This window comes from Falco punctatus (genome assembly GCF_963210335.1).
Source record: "Falco punctatus genome assembly, contig: scaffold_201, whole genome shotgun sequence".
NCBI classification, from domain to species: domain Eukaryota; kingdom Metazoa; phylum Chordata; class Aves; order Falconiformes; family Falconidae; genus Falco; species Falco punctatus.
Window position 1 is genome coordinate 25170 of NW_027660285.1, and position 23434 is coordinate 48603.

General features: G+C 68.9%; 6 protein-coding genes across 8 annotated transcripts in view; 4 read left to right on the top strand and 2 right to left on the bottom strand.

Annotated features, from left to right (window-relative positions):
* Positions 1 to 103: 103 nt before the first annotated feature.
* On the top strand, positions 104 to 3498 carry DHPS (deoxyhypusine synthase). 2 transcript variants are annotated; one of them, XM_080411409.1, is made up of 9 exons: positions 104 to 455; positions 793 to 954; positions 1792 to 1913; positions 2016 to 2112; positions 2232 to 2318; positions 2418 to 2523; positions 2632 to 2735; positions 2818 to 2943; positions 3028 to 3498. In XM_080411409.1, exons 1-9 carry the CDS (start codon positions 255 to 257, stop codon positions 3121 to 3123), a joined length of 1101 nt encoding a protein of 366 aa, XP_080267535.1. In that variant the 5' UTR covers positions 104 to 254; the 3' UTR covers positions 3124 to 3498. The 2 variants fall into 2 exon arrangements, with proteins under 2 accessions (XP_080267535.1, XP_080267536.1); XM_080411410.1 differs by lacking the exon at positions 2232 to 2318.
* Positions 3490 to 5813, bottom strand: WDR83 (WD repeat domain 83). The gene is made up of 9 exons (XM_080411411.1): positions 5680 to 5813; positions 5005 to 5125; positions 4820 to 4925; positions 4662 to 4710; positions 4438 to 4564; positions 4267 to 4334; positions 4042 to 4150; positions 3823 to 3937; positions 3490 to 3730 (listed from the first exon to the last, which is right to left on the bottom strand). The coding sequence occupies exons 1-9, from the start codon at positions 5780 to 5782 to the stop codon at positions 3575 to 3577; spliced, it is 954 nt and encodes a 317-aa protein (XP_080267537.1). The 5' UTR covers positions 5783 to 5813; the 3' UTR covers positions 3490 to 3574.
* Positions 5713 to 7488, top strand: WDR83OS (WD repeat domain 83 opposite strand). The gene is given in 5 exon segments (XM_080411413.1): positions 5713 to 5895; positions 6694 to 6716; positions 6719 to 6798; positions 7103 to 7200; positions 7350 to 7488. Coding segments are annotated over 5 exon segments (303 nt in total). The 5' UTR covers positions 5713 to 5860; the 3' UTR covers positions 7417 to 7488.
* Positions 7489 to 8155: 667 nt separating this feature from the next.
* MAN2B1 (mannosidase alpha class 2B member 1) lies at positions 8156 to 16827 on the top strand (the record flags this gene model as incomplete). The annotated part of the gene is given in 30 exon segments (XM_080411402.1): positions 8156 to 8370; positions 9183 to 9285; positions 9706 to 9879; positions 10622 to 10815; positions 10922 to 11042; positions 11936 to 12078; positions 12194 to 12310; positions 12393 to 12475; positions 12565 to 12640; positions 12642 to 12686; positions 12797 to 12875; positions 12948 to 13057; positions 13553 to 13660; positions 13741 to 13762; positions 13765 to 13856; positions 13935 to 14129; positions 14378 to 14475; positions 14566 to 14683; positions 14771 to 14788; positions 14790 to 14890; positions 14958 to 15059; positions 15158 to 15171; positions 15174 to 15244; positions 15327 to 15407; positions 15519 to 15528; positions 15531 to 15754; positions 15834 to 15980; positions 16526 to 16544; positions 16547 to 16627; positions 16700 to 16827. Coding segments are annotated over 30 exon segments (3000 nt in total). The 5' UTR covers positions 8156 to 8244.
* Positions 16828 to 16906: 79 nt separating this feature from the next.
* TRMT1 (tRNA methyltransferase 1) lies at positions 16907 to 22756 on the bottom strand. Of its 2 annotated transcripts, none has more exons than XM_080411406.1 (17): positions 22281 to 22756; positions 21604 to 21829; positions 20505 to 20560; positions 20275 to 20390; positions 19976 to 20163; positions 19509 to 19624; positions 19316 to 19428; positions 19072 to 19220; positions 18907 to 18990; positions 18750 to 18819; positions 18520 to 18654; positions 18258 to 18343; positions 17879 to 17987; positions 17711 to 17787; positions 17502 to 17621; positions 17120 to 17209; positions 16907 to 17016 (listed from the first exon to the last, which is right to left on the bottom strand). In XM_080411406.1, the coding sequence occupies exons 1-16, from the start codon at positions 22309 to 22311 to the stop codon at positions 17149 to 17151; spliced, it is 1737 nt and encodes a 578-aa protein (XP_080267532.1). In that variant the 5' UTR covers positions 22312 to 22756; the 3' UTR covers positions 16907 to 17016; positions 17120 to 17148. The 2 variants fall into 2 exon arrangements, with proteins under 2 accessions (XP_080267532.1, XP_080267531.1); XM_080411405.1 differs by having other exon boundaries at positions 17120 to 17234; positions 22281 to 22755.
* The window catches only part of LOC308057258 (nucleus accumbens-associated protein 1-like), a gene marked incomplete at its 5' end in the record, with an annotated part of 2877 nt that continues 2099 nt past the window's right edge, over positions 22657 to 23434 (top strand). The window contains one exon of the mRNA XM_080411403.1: positions 22657 to 22747. Within this exon, the coding sequence (XP_080267529.1) occupies positions 22657 to 22747 (91 nt within the window). The remainder of the gene's footprint in view (positions 22748 to 23434) is intronic.

Consider the following 23434-nt stretch of genomic DNA (forward strand, 5'->3'; position numbering starts at 1 on the left):
TTTGGGGCGATATTGGGTGGTTTCGGGGCGCTGCAGGGGATGGAGGGTTCGGGGTCACCCCAGCGCCATTGCCCGAGCTGAGGCCTTTCGCTTCTGGGAGCGTGTTGTCCCTCCGCGGCCACCGTCCAGCCCCAAGATGGCGGCGGGCGGGGTACGGTGCAGGCCAAGATGGCGGCGCCCAGTCGTACGGCACAGGGCGGGCCAAGATGGCGGCGCGCAGCGGCGGCGCGGAGGAGTGAGGCGGCCGGAGCCCCATGGCGGCACCGGGGCAGGCCCCGGCCGCGGCCCTGCGGGCCGTGCTGAAGCCGAGCGGGCCTCTCCCGGCCCAGAGCCTCCCGGTGCGCGGGTACGACTTCGCCGGCGGCCCGGACCACGCCGCGCTGCTCCGCTCCTTCCTCACCACCGGCTTCCAGGCCACCAGCTTCGCCCAGGCCGTCGCCGAGATTCACCGGATGGTGGGGGGGCCGGGGGTCCCGGGCAGCTGGGAGGGGGTCCCGGGCAGCTGGGAGGGGGTCCCGGGGCTGGGGGGTGCTGGGATCCCGGGAGGAGGGGGTCCCGGGTGGCAGGAGGGGGTCCGGGAGTCCCGGATGGGGACACCGGGGCTGGGTGGTCGCAGGGGTCCCGGGGAGGGGGTCCCGGATGGGGACACCGGGGCTGGGTGGTCGCAGGGGTCCCGGGGAGGGGGTCTGGGGGTCCTGGATGGGGACACCGGGGCTGGGTGGTCACAGGGGTCCCGGCCGGCGGGGTGGGGTCCCGGGTGCTGACCCCCTCCCCCCCCCCCCGCGCCCACAGATCGCGGCGAAGCTGGAGCCGCTGAGCGCGGAGGAGCGGGACCGGGCCGGGCTGGGGGGACCCCGGCCCCCCTCGGGCTGCACCATCTTCCTGGGCTTCACCTCCAACCTCATCAGCTCCGGCGTGCGGGAGACCATCCGCTACCTGGTGCAGCACAACATGGTGCGGGGGGACACCTGGGGGTCTCCAGCAGGGTCAGGGGTCCTACCAGCCCCGGGGGGGGAGGGACACACCTCAGATCCTTGGGGTGCCCCCTGGGCTGCACCCCTGTCCCTGAGGGTCCTCGTAGGCTTCCAGGGTGGGGGGCAGCGCTCTCCCGGGTGTCCCCGAGGTCCCCAGCCTGTGCCTTGAGTCACTGGGGGGCTACCAGCTTGGTTCCCGTGGTCCCAGTCCTGTCACTGAGGGGTCCCTCTGGGTCCCCAGTGGTCCGAGTTTGCTCTCTGGGGTGGCCTGGGGGTCCCGGACCTGTCCCCGGGAGGTTCCTCTGGGTCCTCAGTGGTCCCAGTTTGCTCTCTGGGGTGGTCTGGGGGTCCCGGACCTGTCCCCAGGGTCCCCAGTGGTCCCAGTTTGCTCTCTGGGGTGGCCTGGGGGTCCCGGACCTGTCCCCAGGAGGTCCCTCTGGGTCCCCAGTGGTCCCAGTTTGCTCTCTGGGGTGGCCTGGGGGTCCCGGACCTGTCCCCAGGAGGTCCCTCTGGGTCCCCAGTGGTCCCAGTTTGCTCTCTGGGGTGGCCTGGGGGTCCCGGACGTGTCCCCGGGAGGTCCCTCTGGGTCCTCAGTGGTCCCAGTTTGCTCTCTGGGGTGGCCTGGGGGTCCCGGACCTGTCCCCGGGAGGTCCCTCTGGGTCCCCAGCGGTCCCAGTTTGCTCTCTGGGGTGTCCCAGAAGTCCCCAAGGTCCCAGCCCTGTCCTCGAGTGGTCCCTCAGGTTGCCGTACGGTCCCCCCCTACTTGTCCCTGGGGGGTCCCCAAGGTCCTGCTGACACAGCCTGCGCCGCGGGGCAGGTGGACGTGCTGGTGACCACGGCGGGGGGCGTGGAGGAGGACATCATCAAGTGCTTGGCGCCCACCTACATTGGGGACTTCAGCCTGCGGGGCCAGGACCTGCGCCAGAGTGGCATCAACAGGTACGGGGGGTGGGGAGGGGGGGAGGGGGTCCCCTCCCCAGTGCCGGGGTCCCCTCCCCAGTGCCGGGGTCCCCTCCCGGGCTGAGCCTGTCCTCTCCCAAGGATCGGGAACCTGCTGGTGCCCAACGACAACTACTGCAAGTTCGAGGACTGGCTGATGCCCATCCTGGAGCAGATGGTGGATGAGCAGGAAACACAGGTGGGGGGCGGGGGGGGCCCAGCCCGGACCTCTAGGTCCTCCCTGGCTCTAGGGGTGGGGGGGACATGAGGACGCGAGGGGACAAGGGGCTGGGGGTGCTGAGCGTGGTGGTCCGGCAGGGCACGAGGTGGACGCCCTCCAGGATGATCGCGCGGCTGGGCAAGGAGATCGACAACCCCGAGTCGGTGTGCTACTGGGCGCAGAAGGTAGGGGGGGGGGGGGGAGATGGTCACCCCGGGTGTCACCGCTCTGGTGGGGGGGTGTCACCGCCCCGTCACCACCCTGTCACCGCTTCCTCTCTCTAGAACAACATCCCAGTGCTGAGCCCGGCGCTCACCGATGGCTCCCTGGGGGACATGATCTTTTTTCACTCCTACAAGCACCCGGGGCTGGTGCTGGATATTGTGGAGGGTGAGCATGTCCCCAGGGGGGGTGTCCCCAAGTCCCCCCACAAATGTTGGGGTGTTTCCTCCCCTCCCCCCCCCACCGGGGTCCCCTAACAGCCGTCTCCGCCTGCAGACCTGCGCCTCATCAACACCCAGGCCATCTTTGCCAGGAAGACGGGAATGATCATCCTGGGCGGGGGGCTGGTGAAGCACCACATCGCCAACGCCAACCTGATGGTGAGGGGGGGATGGGGGCCACCCCCCGCCGTGTCCCCAGGGATGGGGGGGGCAGGGACTCACCCCACTTCTCGCCCCACAGAGGAACGGAGCCGATTTCTCTGTCTACGTCAACACGGCGCAGGAGTTTGATGGCTCCGACTCGGGGGCGCGGCCAGACGAGGCTGTGTCCTGGGGCAAGATCCGGATGGATGCCACCCCTGTCAAGGTGGGGCGGGGGTCCCTGAGGGATTTGGGGTGCCCGGCGGAGGGGGGGGCTCCCCCATCCTCACCCCCTCTTCCCTGTGCCCAGGTCTACGCCGATGCCTCCCTGGTGTTTCCGCTGCTGGTGGCGGAGACGTTTGCCCAGAGAGCCGATGCGTTCGCCTCGGGGACGACGGGAGACTGAGCCGGCGGCAGGGTCTCCCTTGGGGGTGACACCCCCCCACCAAGCCCCTAGTTTGGGGGGGCCAAGCCCCCCAGTACCTCTGCAGGGGCTCAGTGTGCCCAGGCTCCGCTCCCTGCGCCCTACACACCAGCCCGCGCAGAGCAGGAGAGAGCGGGGCGCTTCCCCTGCCTGGCGGAATGGGGGAGCCGGGACCCCCGCGCCACCGTCCATGTGTCCCCATCCCCCCCAGCAGTCTGTCCCCAGCTCCCCCCTCCACCTGCCTGTGTCCCCCTCCTCCGTCCGCCCGTTCCCCTCTCCCCAACGCTTGTATTTATTGGAGCTGCTTGGGCCGTGCAGCTCTGTGCGCTCCCAATAAAGCACCGGGGCTTCTCCACACTGGGGGAGGGGGTTTATTCCTTGTTAGTGGGGGGGTGCAGATGGGCACGCCGGGTGCCCCCCCACCCAAACCGTGTCACGTGGCGGTATTGTCCCCCTCGGGCTGGAAGGTCTCCTCGCGCCAGAGCTGGATGTGGCCCTCGGTGGCGGCGAGCAGGCAGGGCAGGGTGGGGTGGAAGGCAAGTGATTGCACCACGCCGCGGCCCACCTCCAGGCTGAGCGCCAGCGAGCCCTGCAGGGGGTGGGGGGCAGTGTCAGGATGGGGGGGGGCTCCCCTGGGACCCCCGAAGTGTGGGTTTGGCCCCTTGGACTTCGCCTCCTCACCTCCACGAGGTCCCAGAAGTAGACGTTGCCATCCTCGGAGGCACTGCCCACGTGGGTGTCCTGCTCGCTTAACACGCAGTCCAGCCGGTACGCCGTGCTGCGGTGGCCTGTGTACCTGGGGGGGGGGGGTGGGGGGGTCCCAGGGGGGACAGGGTGAGGTGGGGACCTCTCCACAGCTTCCCCCGGGGGGGCACAGCACCGTGGGGAGGGGGCTCCTACTCGCCCAGCAGCTCCCCCGTCTCCTTGTCCAGTAGGCGCAGGGTAGAGTCGAGGCTGGCGGCCAGGGCGCACTGCCCGTCCTTGCTGAAGCACACGCTGGTGATGGGGCCTGGGAACAGGCAGGAGTTTGGGGGTGTCCCGGGAAGCGCTGCCCCATCCTTGGCAGCCCCCCACCATGGGAGCCCCCCCCCCCCCCCCCCCAGCATCCTGCGTGCCCCCACTCACTCCCAATGTAGTCGCAGTAGAGCTGGCCGGCGCGCAGGTCATAGCGTCGGACACGGCCATCCACGGAGCTGCGGAGCCGGGGGGGGGGGGGGTGGGGGTTAGCGGTGGGGGGGTGGGGGGGGCCAGGAATCCCTGGCGCTGGGGGGGGGCCCCCCTGTCCCCATCCCTCACCCCGAGAGGATCTCGTGATCGGAGACCTTCACGCTGGAGACGCCGTCCTTGGCCTCGTCCAGGACTTGGACGGGGTCGGGGCGGCGGGAGCGGCAGTCCCAGCACCGGATGGTGGAGTCGATAGAGCCTGGTCGGGGGCGGAAAAAGGTGGTGTCGGGTGGGGGGGAGGGGGGGGCTTTGGTTCTGGTGGGACCCCCACCCCCAAGACCACTCCACCCCCTTACCGGACACTATGATGGTGGCTTCCTCATTGAACTGGACGCAGTTCACTTTCTGCGGGAGAAACGGCGACTCAGCGCTTCACAAGGAGCCCTGACTCCCCAGACCCCCTCCCCGAGCCCACCCACCCCCTCCCCAAATCATCCCTCCCCTGCGTCCTCACCCCCGCGTGTCCCCGGTACTTGCGGACCACTTGCCCGGTGGCCACGTCCCACAGTGCCACGGTCTTGTCGGCCCCGCAGGAACAGAGCTGGCTGTTGTCGAAGGAGCTGGGGGAGAACCCCATCAGTGGGGCTGGGGGTCCCCAAGGGGTGGGGGTCCCCACAGCCCCCCCCCCCCGCCCCTTACCCGGCAGCATCCAGCACCTCGTAGCCGTGCCCCTGGTAGGTGCGCAGCGCCGTGCCCTTGTGCGGGTTCCACAGCTTCAGGGACTTGTCGCTGCCACAGGTCATGCAGTAGTTCCCATCCACTGGGGGGGGGGGGGGGGGGGGGGCTGAGGTGACCCCCCCGAGCACCCCAAAGGCGCCGCCCCTCCCCCCCCAGTTACCCCCCCGGGACAGGAGCCTGGCTCCCCTTTTCCTGACCATGGGACAGAGACCGGGGGTGCGCTGCCCCCCTGGGATGGGATCAAGAAGTTGGGGTCCCTGTGGCCCTGGGATGGGGGCTGGGTCCCCGTTCCGCCCCCCCGGGTCCCCGTTCCGCCCCCCCCCGGTCCCCGATGTTCCCCCACTCGGGTCCCCGGTGCTCCTCAACCCCCCCACCGCCCCCAGTCTCCGGTGTCCCCCCGGGTCCCCGCTCCCGGTCCCCAGTACCCCACCCCCGGGTCCCCACCTCGGTCCTCGGTCCCCCCCGCCCGGGTCCCCAGTTTTCCCCCCCGGGTCCCCAGTACCCCCCCCGCCCGGGTCCCGGTCCCCCCCCGCCCGGGTCCCCAGTTTTCCCCCCCGGGTCCCCAGTACCCCCCCCGCCCGGGTCCCCCGCCCCCCCCCCCCCCCCGGGTCCCCGCCCCCGGTTCCCCCGCCCCACCGTTGAAGCGCACGGCCCGCACCGCGCCCTGCCCGCACTGCAGTGTCCGCACCCGCCGCCGCGGCAGCTCGGGGCGGGGGGGCCGGGGCCGCGGGAAGGCCATGGCGTGGCCGGCACCGGGACCGGCACCGGCACCGGGGCCTCTTCCGGCGGCGGTGGCGGAAGCGGGCGGCGGGGCGGCATGGCGGATCCGCGGCGGCCGGCGCGGGTGGCCAGGTGGGGCGGGGGGACACCAGAGGGACCGGGGGGGGGTGGGGACCGGGGGGACCGGGAGAGGAGCGAGAGGGGGACCGGGGGAGGGGGGGGGCAGAGGGACGGGGGTAGTCGGGAGGAAGGGGGGGGCTGAGGGACCGGGGGGGGGCGAGAGAAGGGACGGGGGGGACACGGGGGGGTGAGAGGGGACGGAGGCGGCGGAGGCGGCGGGGGGAGGCCCGAAAGGGGCCGGGGGGGAGGAGGGGGGGGCGGGGGGGGAGGAGGGGGGGAGGGGGGGGGCCGGGGGGGGGGGAGGGAGGGAGGGGGGGGAAGGGGGGGGGGATGGAGGAGGGGGGGATGGAAGGGGGGGGGGGCAGGAGGGGGGGGCGGGGGCCAAAAAAGACGAGAGGGCTGGGGGGGGACCAGAGGGGGGGGGGAGGGGCGCAAGAGGGGCCTGGGGGAGACACCAGAGGGATCTGGGGGGGACCAGGAGGGCCGAGAGAGAGGCCTGGGGGGGGCGGGGGGGCCAGAAGAGGGACCAGGGGACGCGAGAGGGGACTGGGGGGGCACCGGGGGGACCAGAGGGACTAGAGAGATGATGGGAAGGGGCAGCGGGACCAGTAGAATGACCTGGGAGAGGGACCAGGGGGGTACCAAAGGGGGGGGGGGGGGGGGGGGGGGCAAGAGTGCTACGTGGTGGGGAGCAGAGGGACCGGGAAGGGGGGGGGACGGAACCAAAGAGGCTGTGGGGACCAGAGGGACCGGGAGAAGGGACTGGGATAGGGACCGGGACCCTGGCCTGTCTGATGCCCCCTGCCCCAGATACAAGCCACCGGCCAGCGAGACTAACCGGCGCTGGAGGACCCGACGCCCGACTACATGAACCTGCTGGGGATGGTCTTCAGCATGTGTGGGCTCATGCTCAAGGTGGGGCGCTGGGGTGGGCCTGGGGTGGGCGGCGGGATGGTATTTGGGGGGGGCTGAGGGCCGTTCTCGGACGGTTCAGGGGTGGCTGATTGCTGTGGGGGCACAGGGACCATCCCGGGGGGAGGGGGGGGGGTCAGGGAGACGGGGAACATCCCTGGGGGTGTTGGGGTGGTCAAGGGCCAAGGGGGAACAGGGCCTGTGCGCAAGGGTGGTTATAGGGAGGGCTCAGGGGGGGACAGGGGCTGTCCCCAGGGGGGACAGGGGGGACAGGGGCAGTCCCCATGCCATACCCCGCTGCCCACAGCTGAAGTGGTGCGCCTGGATCGCCGTCTACTGCTCCTTCATCAGCTTCGCCAACTCCCGCAGCTCCGAGGACACCAAGCAGATGATGAGCAGCTTCATGTGAGTGCTGGCAGCCCCCACCCCGGCGGTGCCACGTCCCCTAAAGAGGGGACAGTGGGGAGACCGGCCTGGTTTTGGGGGTGGGTGGGTGTGGGTGTGTGTATGGGGGGGGTCCCTGAAGCCTGGCCTGGTGTTTCTCCCTCTTCCAGGCTCTCCATCTCAGCCGTCGTGATGTCCTACCTCCAGAACCCCCACCCCATGTCCCCCCCTTGGTGATTACCCCGGGGGGGATGCTCACTGCGTGTACGGGGGTGGGGGGTGTAATAAAGCAGGGGGACAATAAACGGGCGCTGGGGCGCGTTGCGTGGTCATTGTGCTTTGTACCTGCGGGGGCTGGATCCCGCACAGAGCTGCGGTGTCAGCAGGCTGGTGGGGCGGCCGGACCCCGCCCCCCCCCCCCGGGCTTGCGGGAACCCCAGGGGTGGGAGATCTGGGGGGCGGGGGGGGGGGCAAAATGGCGGCTGAGGGTGGCAGGAGTCGAGGGAGGAATGGGGTGGGAGGCCTGGGGGAGCCCCGGGGGGAGCCCTGAAGGCAGAGGGGAGCCATGGAGTGGCAGAGGGGTTAAGGGGGGCTCCGGGGGGGGCTGAGGGGGGCCCCGGGGGCGGCCAGAACCAAGCGCTCCCCTCAGCACCTCGGCGCCATGGCCTCCGTAAGGGGATCCGGCTCCTCTACGCGCTATTGGAGGAGAGAGATGCCCATCACTCGCTCTCCGCCGACCACGGCTCGGCGGGGGTGGGCTTTCCGGAGCTGCTAGACGTCATTGGCTGCTGGGGATTCTCCCACTGCGGGAAGGGCAATTGCCAACGCCCGCCCTGGGAGGAGGGGCTGGCGTTGTCAATCATAGGCGTCCCTCCTTCTCATTGGCGCTAAATCCGTTATGTCACCGCCCCGTCTGCGAGGTATTCGCTGCCCCGTCACAGCAGTTAATAAGGGCGCGGGGAGGCGTGGCCGAATCAGCTTTTCCCCGCCCTTCGCCGCCCATTGGCTCCCGGTTGCCCAGAGGGAGGGGTGTGGCCCCCCCGGGTCATGTGAACAGACGGTCACATGACCGCGCCCGCCGGCGGCATGGCGGTGCCCGGGGCGGCGGCGCCGATCTTCCTCCTCCTCCTCCTCCTCCTCCTCCTCCTCCTCCTTCTCCGGGCAACGGCGGTCGCGGGCTGCGGGTACCAGGTGGGCCCCGGGAGCGGCTGGCGGGCGCTGGGGTGTCCTGGGGGAACGGGGACTGGGGACACTGGGAGGGACTGGGGGAACTGGGGTGTCCTGGGGGCACTGGGAGGGACTGGGGAAACAGAGACTGGGGAGCGCTGGGGTGGACTTGGGGAACTGGGGGAGGCTGGTGTGGACTGGAGGAACCGGGAGAGGCAGGGTGCATTGAGGAAATGGAGACTGGGTGAGAGTTGGGGGGGAACTGGGAAACTGGGAGAGATTGTGGTGGGGGAGCTGGGAACCCGGGAGGGACTGGGTGGGGCTGAGGGAGCTGGGATACTGGTGGAGACTTGGAGGGAACTGGGGAGATGTGGCTGGGGCGGCTGGGATAGGCTTGGGGGAACTGGGAGAGATCAGATGGGGTGAGTGGCAGGGGACTGGGAGGAGGAAACTGGGAATATGTGGGGCTGGGGAGGGGAAGGGAGTGGGAGCACTGAGATGGGGGTCCTGGGGGGGGGGGGGGTGTCTTGTTTGGGGTGCTGGGATGCGGCCAGACAGTAACAGCCACGTGCCCCAGCCAGGCTGTTACTGCTGGGTGGGGGAGGGGGGCAGCGTCCTAGCTTGTCCTTTGCCCACCCCACACCCCCCTTCTCCCCAGCGTCCCCACCCCCCCCCCCCCTTCTCCCCAGCGTCCCCACCCCCTGGTTTTTAGGAGCCGTTTGCATCCGCTCTGTCAATGCAACGGCTTCCTCCGGAAAGAGCTCGGGACCTGCCGGGGTTGGGGATGGTGAGCACAACCCCATACGAGCCCCTAGAGAATCCACTTTCACCCACAGTCGTGCCCACCCACGCGCCCCGACCTCCTCAACGTGCACCTGGTGCCCCACACGCACGACGACGTGGGCTGGCTGAAGACGGTGGAGCAATACTACTACGGAGGTGGGTGTCCGTGCCCTGTCCCCCCCCCCCCCCCCGGTGGTGGCCGGGTGGGGGAGGGGCAGTGACGTCCCCAAGGCCACCACGGTGGCGCTTGTTGGGGGCAGAGGTGACAGCTCCAAGGCCACTGTCCGGGTGGAGGTGACACGTGGCGGGGGCGAAGGAGCGCGGAGGTGGATTGGCACAGGGTGGGGGACAAGGGGACAAATCCTGCCCTTGGAGTGGGGACAACGTGGTGTCACAACCCTGGTTTGCTCTTTGGGGACCCCTCGCGTGCCCTCCCGCGATGTCCCCTGGATGTTGCCGTGACCTTGTCCTCCCCCGTGTTCTGATGTCACCCGTGTCCCCACGGACGTTGCTGTGACCTTCTGCCTCCCCCCTGGTGCTGGGTGCCCCCCCCCCCCCCCCCCCCCCCCCCCCCAGTGCATAACGAGGTGCAGCACGCGGGGGTGCAGTACATCCTGGACTCCGTGGTGGCCCAGCTGGTGGCCGTCCCCTCCCGCCGCTTCGTCTACGCCGAGGTGGCCTTCCTGGCCCGCTGGTGGCAGCAGCAGGATGAGGCCACCCACCGCACCGTGCGCCAGCTGGTGGAGGAGGGTAGGGGGGGGCTGCTGGGGGGGGGGGGGCTTGGGTGTCATGGGGGGCACATGGGGTGTCTGGGGGGGGTTATGGAGGTGCACAGGGACGTGGGGGGGGGTCACTGGGGTGTCTGGGGGATTATGGGGGGGACACTGGGGTGACTGGAGTGTCTAGGGTGGTTACAAGGGGGGCACAGGGATATGGGGGGGGTGTCTGGGGGGTTTAGGGGGGGCCTCTGAGGGGCTTATGGGGGGGCCTGGGGTGTCTGGGGGGTTATGGGGAGGCACGAGGGTTTCTGGGGGGTTTATATGAGTGCACCGGGACGTGGGGGGGTTACGGGGGGACCTCTGGGGGGGTTCTGGGGGGGGTTTATGGGGTGGCACAGAGATGTCTGGGGGGTTACAGGGGTGTCTGGGGGGTTATGGGAGGGCACAGGGGTGACGGGGGATATGGGGAGGCCTATGGGGGGGTTATGGGGGGCACTGGGGTGTTGGGAGGGCATAGGGGTGACTGGGGGTTATGGGGGTCCTATGGGGGGGTTATGTGGGAGACTGGAGTGTCCGGGTGGTTATGGGGGTGCAGAGGGACACGGGGGGGCCCTGGGGTGCCTGGGGGCTGCAGTAAGCCTGGGGGGCGCCCCCGAAGGGGGGAAAGCAGCCGCCTCCGGGGTACCCCCTGGGGACCGGGGGCGCGCTGGCAGGGCGAGGTGCCACATGTCCCCAGCGCCCCCCCCCCCCCCCCCCCCCCTTTGTCCCCGCAGGGCGCCTGGAGTTTGTGGGGGGGGGCTGGTGCATGAGCGACGAGGCGACCACCCACTACGGCCCCGCCATCGAGCAGCTGGCGCTGGGGCGCCGCTTCCTCGCCCGCCACCTGGGCGCCTGCGCCACCCCCCGCGTCGCCTGGCAGATCGACCCCTTCGGCCACTCCCGCCAGCTGGCTGCCATCTTCGCCCAGGTCTGGGACCCCCCCCCACCACCACCCACCACCCTCCTTCATTCCACAGCCCCCACCCACACCCCGGGGTGTCGGGGGGTCCCGGCTGACCCCCGTCGCCCTGCAGATGGGCTACGACGGGCTCTTCGTGGGGCGCGTGGACCACCAGGACAAGGCGGCGCGGGAGGGGCTGCGGGAGATGGAGATGCTGTGGCGCCCGCCCCCCCCCGACGGCGACCTCTTCACCGGTGGGTTGGGGTCCCACAGCCTCCCCTGGGGTCCCCCAGACTGCTGTGGGGCGGGGGTTCCCTGTCTGGGGGGTCACGCCACCCCCCGAGCCCCCCCCACGTCCCTGTGCCACCCCCAGCCCCCCCCGCCCCCATCCCTGTGCCACCTCCAGCCCCACCCCCCCCAGGGCTGTCACCATCCTGGGGACCCCTCTGTGATATTTTTTACATTATTTTATTTAGCCCTGGGCTGCTGTTATTATTTTTTATCTCATCTTTTTCTGAGATGTCATTTTTTTTATCTCATCGCCCTCTGGGGTTTGACTGGTTTTTTTATTTATTTTTATCTTTTCTCATTCTCGGGGGTACAGGAATTTTATTTATTTATTTTTATTTCGTTATCCTCCGGGATATAATTTTATTATTTTCATCTCATTCCCCTCAGGGATATGAGATTTTATTTATTTTGTTATGTCATTTCCCTCTAGGATACGATTTTTTTTAATTTTTTTTTTTTTTTTTAATCTTATTCTCCTTTGGGATGTTTAGTTTGGGTTTTTTATCTCATTCCTCTCTGGGATGTGATTTGTATTTTTTTTATCTTGTTCCCTTTTGGCATATTTCTTTGTTGGTTTGTTTTTGTTTTTTTTTTTAATCTCATCCCTTTCCGTGATACAATATTTATTTTTTTTTCTAAATCTTGTCCCTTTCTGGGATATGCTTCTTTTTTTATTATTGTTATTATTTTTAAATCTTGTCCCCCAGGGATGCTCCCAACCCCCTCCCCAGCTCTTCTGTCCCTATCCCCACCCCCAGGCTGACCGGGGGAGGGGGGGGGGCTGCCCCCAGGCTGACCGGGGGAGGGGGGGGGGCTGCCCCCAGGCTGACCGGGGGAGGGGGGGGGCTGCCCCCAGGCATCCTCCCCAACGTCTACAACCCACCGCCGGGGTTCTGCTGGGACCAGCTCTGCTCCGACCCCCCCGTGGTGGACCAGGACAGCCAGGAGAACAACGTGGACACCATCGTCTCCGCCTTCCTGCAGATCGCAGCCAGCCAGGTGGGTACCCCTGGGTGCTGGGAGGGGTGTGTGTGTGTGTGTCCATCCTGGGGGCCGGGGTCTCCCCCTGGTGTGGGGGGTGCTGACCTGTGCCCCCCCACCCGCCCCCCCCCAGGCTGAGCGCTACCGCACCAACCACATCATCATGACGATGGGCTCCGACTTCCACTACGAAAACGCCAACCTGTGGTTCAAAAACATGGACAAGCTCATCGCCCACGTCAATGCGCGGGTGAGGAGGGGGCCGGGCCCCCCCATTCCCCACCCCCCACCCCTTCCCCAGCCCAATCTCACCCCCTCCTCACTTTTTCTAGCAAGCCAACGGCAGCCGCGTCCACGTCCTCTATTCCACCCCGTCCTGCTATCTGTGGGAGCTGCACCGGGCTAACCTCTCCTGGTGAGGCTGGGGGAGGGCTGGGGGGGCCTGGGGGGGGGCGGGGCGGACAGACAGACGGACACAACTGCCCCCCACCCCCCCCACCCCAGGTCCTTGAAGACGGATGATTTTTTCCCCTACGCCGATGGTCCCCACCAGTTCTGGACAGGTTATTTCACCAGCCGAACCAGCCCTCAAGCGCTACGAACGCCTCAGCAATAACTTTCTCCAGGTGGGATGGTGGGATAACCCACCCCCCTGGGACCCTGGGACCCCCACCCCTCTCGCTGACCCCCCCCCTCACACCACACACACACCCCACACACACACTTTCGCACCCAGATCTGCAGTCAGCTGGAGGTTTTGGCAGGAGCGGCGGCGCGGCAGGGACCCTACGGACCTGGGGACAGCTCTGTGCTCCGTAAGTGCTGGCGTGGAGCCCCCCACGACCTCCTCGGACCCCCCCCCGACACCTTCCCACCCCTCCCCCCAGGCGAAGCCGTGGCCGTGGCACAGCACCACGATGCCGTGAGCGGAACCGAGAAGCAGCACGTGGCCGATGACTACGCCAGGCAGCTGGCGGGGGGGTGGGGGAGCTGCCAGGTGAGACACCCCCCCCCGCCTGTTTGGCGGTGGGAAATGAAATGAGGGGTGGGGGTAGGGGCTGGGGGGTGAATCAGCATTGTGGCCCGGGGGGAAACTGGTGTGGCTGGGGGGGATGAACTGGTGTCTGGTGGGGGACAGGAGCCAATGGATGTTTTGGGGATGAGGCCCCCCCCTCCGCCAGCGTTTTGGGGATGAGACCCCCCCCCCCCCCAGCCATCATTTTGGGGATGAGACCCCCCAGCCCAGCCCCAACCAGCATTTTGGAGACGAGTCAAGTCCCGTCCCATCCCACCCCAGCCTCAACCAGCATTTTTGGGGACCCCAGCCAGCATCCTGGGGATGAGCCCCCAGCCCCAGCCAGCACCCTGGGGACAGGCGGGGGTCTGGGTGGCCAGAAAATGGGAGCTTGTGGCCGTGGCTGGGTGGGACACGGGCCAGTGACCCCCCCCCCATTACTGGCCGCGCCGTATGACTGTGGCCAGCTCCCGGCAGGTCCTGGTGGCCAATGCCCTGGCCAGCCTCAGCGGCAACAAGGAGAACTTCGTCTTCTGCAACGCCCTCAACGTCAGCGTCTGTCCCCTGACGGAGGCGGCCGGCCGCGTGAGCACCTCGGCGGGGGGTCTGGGGGGGGGGGGGGGGTGGTCCCGGCATGGCTAATGCAGTGTCCCTCTGTCCCCCAGTTCACCATCATCCTCTACAACCCCTGGGCCGTCGCGTGTCCTGGCCCATCCGACTGCCGGTCAACGGGGTGTCCTACGCGGTGTCGGACCCCCAGGGCCAGCCCGTGCCCAGCGAGGTGAGCTCTGGCCGGTCACCGCAGCCCTCCACCCACCTGTGGCCCCCCCCCTGACTCCCCCTCCCCGCTTGTCCTCAGGTTGTCCCCATCTCCAACTTCACCCGCTGGCTGCGGGGGGACGGCGGCAACGCCACCAGGGAGCTCCTGTTCCAGGCTTCCGCGCCCCCCCTGGGCTTCAGCGCCTTCACGGTCTCCCGGCTGAGCCGTCGGGACCCCCGCGGGCCCCCCACCCACGCCGCGGGGCTGTTGCAGCCTCAGGAGATCCAGAATGAGGTACGGCTCATGCGGTGCGCGTGCCCCCCCCCTCCCCAAGTGCTGGGTGCTGAGCAGATGCAGGTTGGGGTCCTTCCCCATGGGGTCCTGGGGGCTGGAGTGAGTCCCTGGGCGAGGGGAAGCCCCCCTGTGTCGGAGCCCCCCCCAGGGGGAGGCACAGAATTGGCCCAGTTAAACCAGTGGGGTGATGGGAGGAGTGGGGAGGGGGCGTGGGGCAGGTGTGGACCCACCACCCTCCCACTCCGCAGCATGTCCGGGTGCTGTTTGACCCCCTCACCGGGCACCTGAGGGAGATCCAGAACCTGGACAAGAGCATCTCGCTGCCTGTCTTCCAGAGCTTCTACTGGTGAGCACTGGTAGGGCTGAGGCACCTGGGTGCCTTCATCCACGGCCTCTCATCATCATCATCCTCCTCCTCCTCCTCCTCCTGTCCCAGGTACAACGCCAGCATCGGCAACGACGAGAGCCCCCAGGCATCGGGCGCCTACATCTTCCGCCCCAACAGCTCCGAGCCCATCCCCGTCTCCAAGCGGGTCTCCACGTACCTCGTGAAGGTGGGTGGTGGGATGGTGCCCCCCCCCAGGGTTGTCCCCGTCCTGGGGTGTCCCCAGGGTACAAAGCCCGACCGTGTCCCCTGGCAGAACGCGCTGGTGCAGGAGGGTCTACCAGAACTTCTCCTCGTGGTGCTCCCAAGTGGTGCGGCTCCACGCGGGGCAGCCCTACGTGGAGCTGGAGTGGACCGTGGGGCCCATCCCCGTGGCGTGAGTAAGGGATGGGGTCGGTGGGCCCCCCCGAGAAGCCCCACCGCTCACCCCACATCTCTCCCAGGGATGGCTGGGGCAAGGAGATCATCAGCCGCTTCCAGACGACGCTGCAGACGGGCGCCCGCTTCTACACAGACTCCAACGGGCGGCAGATCCTGGAGCGCAGGTGGAGGCTGGTCCCAGGCGCTCGCCGCAGCCCCCCCAGCCCCCCCCCCCACCCCCCTCCCCCCCATCCCTCATAACTAAGCTCCACCTTGTCCCCAGGCGTGACTACCGTCCACGTGGAACCTGAGCCAGACGGAGCCGGTGGCGGGGAATTACTACCCCGTTAACAGCCGGATCTTCATCAAGGTACCGGCCCCGGGGGGGTGGCGGCAGGGCTGAGGCTGGGGCAGAGCTCGTCACACGTGTGGCACCTCCCTCCTGCCCGCAGGACAAGAAGTTCCAGCTGACGGTGCTGACCGATCGCTCGCAGGGCGGCAGCAGCATCTTTGACGGCTCCTTGGAGCTCATGGTGAGGGGACACAGCGCGGGAAGCCCCCCCGGCTGGGGGGGACACGCTGGCACGTAACCGCTGTGTGTGTCGTGTGTGTGTGTGTGTGTCCCCCCACTCTCCCCCGTCCAGGTCCATCGGCGGCTCTGTACGATGACAACCGGGGTGTGGGGGAGCCGCTGGTGGAGCTGGGAGCCAACAAACAGGGGCTGGTGGTCCGTGGCTACCACCTCGTGCTCCTCGACACGGTGGAGTCGGCGGCCGACCGGCACCGGCCGCTGGCCCAGGAGCGGTTCATGGCGCCCTATGCCGTGCTGGCCCCCGGAGGGGGTCCCTCTTACCGCCACAGCCAGCCCACCCTGCGGCAGGTGAGGTGGGGAGGGGGCTGCCTGGGGAAAGGAAGGGGGGCTGGCCCGGTACCCCCCAACCCTCGCTGTGTCCCCACAGTTCTCAGCGCTGCGGCAGGAGCTGCCCCCAACGTCCCACCTCCTGACGCTGGCGCAGTGGGACGCCGGGGTCCTGCTGCGGCTGGAGCATCAATTTGAGGGGGGCGAGAGCGCCAACAGCTCCCAGCCCGTCACCATCGACCTCCTGGTGAGCGGGGGGGGCCAGGGGGGCTGAGCCCAGGGGGGGCCCGAGGGAATCCCACGGACCTGACCCCTGGGGTGAGCCCAGGGGACTGAGTCCGGGGGACTGAGCCCTGGGGGGGGGGGGGGGGGTCCCATGGGCATAATCCTAGGGGCTGAGCCCTGGGGGGGGTGTCCTGGAGGGGTCCTAGGGCCTGAGCCTGGGCGGGGGGGGTCGCGATTCCAGGGGGTCCCAGGGGAATCCCAGGGGGCTGAACCGGGGGGTGGGGGGTGGGGGGTGTCCCATGGGCATAAGCCCAGAGGCTGAGCCCTGGGGGGGGGGGGGTCCTGGGACCTGAGCCTGGGGGGGGGTGGGTGGTCCGGGGGGTCCCACGGGCCTCAGCCCAGCCAGGAGCCAACCCTGCAGCTGGGCTCCCCCCACGGCTCAGCTGCCCCAGCCCCAAGGGGCTCGCTGATCCCGGAGCTGATCCAGAGGTGATCCCACCTATGGGGCTGGGTGTGGGGTGGTCGCTGACCGCTCCCCCCCGCCCCCCCCCCCCCCCCCCCCCCCAGACTCTCTTCTCGGCATTCACATCACCTCGGTGCAGGAGATGAGCCTGGGAGCCGACCTGCCCCTCGAGGCCATCTCCCGCCTGGTCTGGACCCCAGCCACAGGTACTGGGAGGGGCTGGGGGGGTGGGGGGGGGGGCTGGGAGCCTCCCCTCACCTCTCTCCCCCCTCATCCAGGTTCAGCCCAGTCCCGACCAGTCCGCAAACTGGACCCCAGCCACATCACGTTGCAGCCCATGGAGATCAGGACCTTCCTGGCCACCGTGCAGCACAAGGTGCCTGGAGCTGGCCCGGGGGGTCTCTGAGCAGCCCCCCTCCCCTTGGGGGGGCTTTTCCCCTCTGCCCCCCACCCCCCCCCCGTAAGTGCATTAAAAACCACGAGACTTTTCTCAGGCACGATTTAATGGGGGTGAGACGCAGCATCAGGGTTTGGGGGCGGCCGGGGGCTCCCCCTCATGTGAGTAGCAGCACTGGGCACCCAAGGAGCAGTTTCCCTGCAGGAGAGAGGAGATGGGTGAGGGGGCTGGGGGTGCCCCCCCCCCCCCCCCCTCCTTTTATTCCTGTTGTCCCCCACCTTGTTCCCAGACCTTCACCCACCTCCCTGAAGCGTTTGCAGGGGAAGCTTTTCAGGCTGGTGCCGTCCTCCGTCCGCTTCGTCCGTTTGTTTTGGTGCCGCTTCCGCATCTCCTGGAGGGAGGAAGAGATGCCACCCCTGGGGGGGCACGAGCTGAGGACTGGGGGGGGAAGGGGGGAGGAGATGTGTCCCCCTTCCCCCCCCCCCCCCAAAAAAAAAAAAAAAGACAGAATGAGGGACTCTTCCCTTGTCATCGCCTTTTTTGGGGGGTCTTTATCCTCCCCTCCTGGCAAAAAGCCGGGGTACAATCCAACACAGTTTTGGTCTCACTTGTTTGCGGGGGGGGGGGCTGCTGGGTGCCCGACCCCCCCCATCGGCTACCCGAGAAGCGCCCCCTGCCCTTACCCAGCCTTGGCCCTGGCTTTGGGCCCCCAAAAAGCTTCAGGGTTTTCCGGGAAGCGCTTCAAGCCGCGTTTTCTGGAGCTGGGGTTGGCATCGTCACGGAGCGTGAAGGATGCTTGGAGCCTGGAGGGGGGGAGTTGGGGGGGTCAGAGCCGTTTTGGGGGGTCAGCGAGGTGGGGCCCCGCCCCTCACTGTCCACTGTGGGGTCGTACGTGGGCTCCACGGAGAGGATGCGGGAAGCCGGGCTGGTCTCCGCGAACCGCTCGCGCTTCACTGGGTGGATTTTGGCCTGGGGGAGATGAGATGGAGGGGGGGGGGGTGTCAGCTAAGCCCCAGGGTTGAGGGGGGGGGGGGGGGGTCCCTGAGCCCCCACTCCTCACCCAGCAGCGCATGATGTCCCAGAGCACGCCAGGCGGCGCATCCGTCTTCACAGCGTTCTTGCAGGCGTGGGAGAGCGAGACACGGTAGCCAGCGTGCAGGAGGGCAGACCTGGGGGGGGGGGCAGGGGGGGCACAGGGGTGAGCCAGAGGAGGGGGCGGTGGGTGTGCGCAAGCAGGAGGGGCAGGGGGCTTGGGGGGGGGCGAGTTTGGGGGGATTCGGGGTGGCCCTGGGGGCTGGTGGCAGAGTTTGGGGGGGGCTCCAGCCCCAGGAATTTGGGTGGGGTTTGGGGAGCTCTAGCCCTGGGGAACTGCTGGGGTGGGGTGGGGGGGTTCAAAGTGCCCTGGGGGCTCTAGGGGGCTTGGGGGGGGGGGGCCCTACCTGAACTGCAGCAGGGAGGGGGTGTTGCAGTGGATGGTGCTGCTGAGGCCGTCCAGGGTGTAGTAGAGCGGGACGTCGCTGAGCTCCTGCCCTCGGCGCACGGAGAGCGGCAGAGTCAGCACCAGCCCCCAGACTTAAAAGGGGGGGGGGGGGGGGGGGGGGCGGCAGGCTCAGCCCTGCCTCGCGCACAGGGGGCCGGAGCCGTCCCCATCCCCCTCCCCCTGTCGTGTGTGTGGCCCCCCCCCCCCCCCCCCCCCAATACCTCGGTGATGACACTGAGCATCCCCCGCATGCGCTCCTCCGTCTGGAAGCGCCCGGGGCTGCTCTCCAGCGCTGCCAGCACGTTTTCTACGAAGGCCACGTCATGCAGGGGCTCAGCCCACATGGGACCACCCAGCTGGGGGGGGGAGGGGGACACACGCACAAGGGGCGGGGTGGGATGTCAGTGCCAGAGGGGGACACACCAAGGGGCCAGAGGGGACGCGCACCCACCTGGTGCCGCTGCTGGCAGTACTCACAGGTGGGACCCACAGGTGGCCCCGTGGCTGCCCCGTACTTGAAGCTGGAAGGGGGAAATGAGGTGTGAGAGAGCCCCCCACCCTCACAGGGCCCCCCACCCACCCACCCTCACAGGGCCCCCCCGCCATACCCAGTGCCATGGCTCGTGACTTTGCCCAGGCGCTGGAGGTGGTGGGTGCCGCAGCCCACGCAGTGGTACACCAGAGCCTGCTTGCTGCCGGGACAAGGAGGTGGGGAGGGGGGGGTCAGGGGGCAGCCAGAGGGTGCAGCCCCCTCCCACCTGTCCTGCCATCACCTGGCCGAGGCTTTCACCTTCGCCTGCCCCGTGAAGACCCGCACGAAGACGCGGATGTAGAAGTCGGCGCTGACCGAGAGCAGCGGCACGATGAAGCGCTGGTAGCAGTTGGCACGGCTGTCCAGGCTGTGCAGGATGATCCGGAGGGCCTGGGGAGGGGGGGATAGGACAGCCCTGACCAGCTGCCCGCCCCTCCAGCGCCAGCAGGAGGGTGGGGGGTCTCGGGGAACCCCCAAGCACTCACCATCTCGTGGCAGAACTTGCCCTTGAGGGACACGGCCCCGTATTTGCTGTAACAGGTTTCGGCGCTGTTCCCTGCCATCACGCCCATGTCTGTGCAGGTGACACAGAGCAGCCCTGCCCGGGGTGGGGGGTCAGGGGGTGCCACCAGCAGGAGCCAGTGGTCCAGGAGACACCCCCCAGCCCCCCCTGCTCACCTCCTTCGCTCACAGCCTGCACGGCGGCATCCAGGAAGGGCGCGGGGCTGCCGTAGGGGTCCAGATCGATCACATCAAAGGGCTCCCTGTCTGCCTTGCACTGGTACATCAGCATCCTGGGGGTGGGAAGGGGGGTCCCGCGGCCATGGAGACCCCAATCAGCCCCCCTCGATGTCCCAGAGCCCCCCAGCCCTCATGAGGCCCCACACGAACCACAGGGGCCCAGCACCTGCTGGGAGGGACTGGTGGGGGTCCGCACGAACCAGCCCCACCTTAGGGCTGCACCCCTCGGTGCAGCAGGGGCAGCATATCCCCCCTGAGCCCCACCACAGGGACACTGGGACCAGTTTGAAGCCTGGTCCTGGGTGTCCCGAGGGTGCTGGGCAGGGGTGAACCGCAGCATCCCACTCCCCAGCAGGTTTCAGGGTGGGGTGTTGGGGGGGGGGGGGGGAGCGCAGAGCGGGTACCTGGCGTCGGCCATGCGGGGGGCCACCAGGGCCCCCACCCCGTTGAAGGCCACGTTGCGGTTCATCAGCTCCACCGCCCGGGCTGAGAAGTCGTTGGCCACCACGGCCCGTAGCCCCGGCACCTCCTTGGCGAAGCGGATGGAGCGGAGCCCCGAGGCCGCCAGCGCCTCCAGCACCCGCAGCCCTCCCTGTGGGGAGAGGGAGCTGCCGATGGGGGCTGGGGGGGGGGGGCCAGCAGGGCACAGACCCCCTGGCGGGAGGACAGAGGGAACCCTGCAGCCCCCCACCCACCCCAGCACCTCGCAGGCTTCTCCAGGCTTCGCCGTCTGTGGGGCCTCGGGCGCTGGTGCGGTGTCACCATCCTCTGGTGGCTGCGTGTTCCCCGTGTCCATCTTCTCCTCCCCGGGGAGGACGACTGGAAAAGAGGTAGGGGGGCTGGTGGCAGAGTCCTGGGGATGGAGACCCCAAGGACGGGGACCCCAAGGATGTGGCCGAGGGGTAGCCCAGGGGCCCCCGAGATTGTACCTACCCTGGATCCCCTTTGGCTGCAGCTGGAGCCGAGCAAACTCCGTCATGACGGCGCAGCTGAGGGGGATGGGACATCAGGGACCCTCCTGGAGGGGGAGGGGGTGATCCCAACCCCTCCTAGTCCCCCTGGAGCAGCGTAGGGCCCCCCCACCGTCCTCCCAGGACACACTAGAGCCCCCCGTAATCCCCCAGGGGCACACAAGAGCTCCCCACAATCCTCCCAGGTCACCCCAGAGTCCACCACATCCTCCCAGGACACCCCAGAGCCCCCCACAATCCCCACAGCACACCCCAGAGCTCCCCATAACCCCCTGGGTTACCCCAGAGTCCACCACAATCCCCCTGGAACACCCCAGAGTCCACCACAATCCCCCCCTGGACACTCCAGAGCCCCCCATAATCCCCTGGGATACTCCAGACTCTACCACAATCCTCTTGGGACAACTCAGAGGCCTCCCAAGACACCTGAGAGTCCCCCACAATCCTCCCAGGACACACTAGAGCCCCCCATAATCCCCCAGGGACACACAAGAGCTCCCCACAATCTTCCCAGGTCACTCCAGATCCCACCACAATCCTCCCAGCACACCCCAGATCCCACCACAATCCCTCCAGCACACCCCAGAGCCCCCTACAGTCCTCCCAAGACACCCAGGAGCCCCCCATAACCCCCTGGGTTACCCCAGAGCCCCCCACAATCCCCCCCCGGACACTCCAGAGCCCCCCACAATCCTCCCAGGACATCTGAGAGCCCCCCACAGTCCTCCCAAGACACCCCAGAGCCCCCCACAGTCCTCCCAAGACACCCCAGAGCCCCCCATAACCCCCTGGGTTACCCCAGAGTTCACCACAATCCTCCCAGGACACCCCAGAGCCCCCCACAATCCCCACAGCACACCCCAGAGCCCCCCACAATCCTCCCCAGACACCTGAGAGCCCCCCATAATCCCCTCAGGACACCCCAGAGTCCCCCTGGGACAGCTCCATGGCCTCTCAACCCTCCTGAGACACCCCAGAGCTCCCCCTGTGACCCCACCAGGGCAACCCTGAGCCCCCCCTGCCCCCTCCATGATGCCCCTGGGCCTCCCAGCCCCACTCACGTCAGGTCGCGGTTGAAGCCCTGCACGGGGTTGTAGAAAACCTCGTTGGCACTGGGGAAGAGGATGGTGGCTCGGCCCTCGGAGATCAGCGTCTCGCCAGTCCCGGGGGGGCTCCCGGGTCCCGGGGGAGGCCCAGAGCCGTTGGGGGAGGCCCCATCCATGGCAGCGGGACGGCGGGGGAGGCCCGAGCTGGCTCTGCGAAGGGCACTGAAGGCAGCCGCTGCGGCTGGGGGGGCGGGGGGGGGGTTAATGTTGTACTGGAGCGGCCTGGGGGAGATGGGGCGGTCTGGGGGGAGAGGGCACGGGGAAAAGAGGGGTACCCCCAAAAGGGGGAGCAAGAGGTGGGGAATGCAGAAGGAGACGAGCCCCCCCGCGGGGGGGAATGGGGGAGGTCAGGCGAGGGGAGCGGGCACGGAGCCGGGGGTCGAACCCCCAGGGCAGGACCGAGGTAGGGTGGCGCCCCCCGCCCCCAACAACAACACGTGGCGCAGGACAAGGCCGGGCAACCCCAGCGCCGCACGCACTGCGCCAGGCCACGCCCCCCGACCTCGCCCCTTCAGGACACGCCCCCGCTTCTCCTCCCTCCCCCCTCCCCGCCGCCGGTAACATCCCCCCTTCCCCCCCCCCGCCGCTCACTCGCCCGCGCCGCCCCGCGCATCCTCCGCGCCGCCCCTCACATGGGCGCCGCCATCTTGCGGCGGGCGGCATGCGGTCACGTGACGCGCGGCCGACGGTGCCTCGCGAGTGCCACAAAACCTCCGCCAGCCCCGAAACGCGGCCGGGAAACCGGATCCTGAGGAAAGGGGGAGGACCCCGGCTTGATCCCACCCATAGCCACCCAGAGGGGGACCCCTAGGTGATCCCGCGTGCGGGGCAGGGACACCGGCGGCTTTGCGCGTCGCCCTCCTCCCTGCCGTTATCTCCAATGGGAGCGCAGGGAGGGTGTCGCGGAGCTGCTCGGCGCTCGGCTGGTCAGGCCTGCGCCGGGTGCGCATGCGCGGGCGGCGCGCCGGGTGATGCGGCGTTCGGCTGAGCGCGCCTGTCGCACAATGAATGGCCGCTGAGCGCGGCGGGGACGGGGACGGGCACCGGCAGCGGCACCGGGAGCGGCCGGAGCCGCAGCGCAGCGCCCCCCCGGCCTCCGGTAAGGCGGAGACAGCCCCTCCCCTTCCCCAGCCCCGCCACCCCCCCCGCCTCCCGCCCCCTCGGGCCTGGCCCCGCCCCCCCAGGCCTCCTCCCCCCTCCCCCCGTTACTCCCCCCCTCCCCCCCCCGCCGTCCCGGGCCCTTTCCCCCTCCCCCCCATTTCCTTGGGCCTGCGCCGCCTTCCCGCCCCCCGGGTCGGGGGATCCCCCTGCGCCCCCCCATTACCCAGGGAGTGCGCCCCCCCCCCCCCCCCCCCCAGATCTGGGGATCCCCTTCCCGCCCCCCCTGCCTGTGTTCTGGGGTCCTCCCTCCCCCGGACCGGGGTATTTGTCATCTCCCCCCGCCCCGAAATTTGGGTTCTCCCCGTTGTTTCCCCCAGGTGGGGGGATACCCCCCATTGCCCCCCTCCGAGGGTCGTGGGCCCCCTGTCTCACCCCCAAGGAGTGGGGGTCCCCCCTGTCCCCAGCCTGGGGAGTGGGTTTCCCCCCCAAAAAAAATGGGGAAACCTCGTTCTTCCCAGAATGGGGGGGGTCTCCGTGTTCCCCGTCCCCCCCCCAAGTCCTGTGGAACCCCTATTCCCCCTCAAGGAATAAGATCCCGTAAAGCCCCTGCCTGAAGTGTGGGGTGTCGTGTCCCCCCCCCGCCTCCCCCAAATGTTGGAGACCCCCTGGTCCTCCCCTCCTCCCC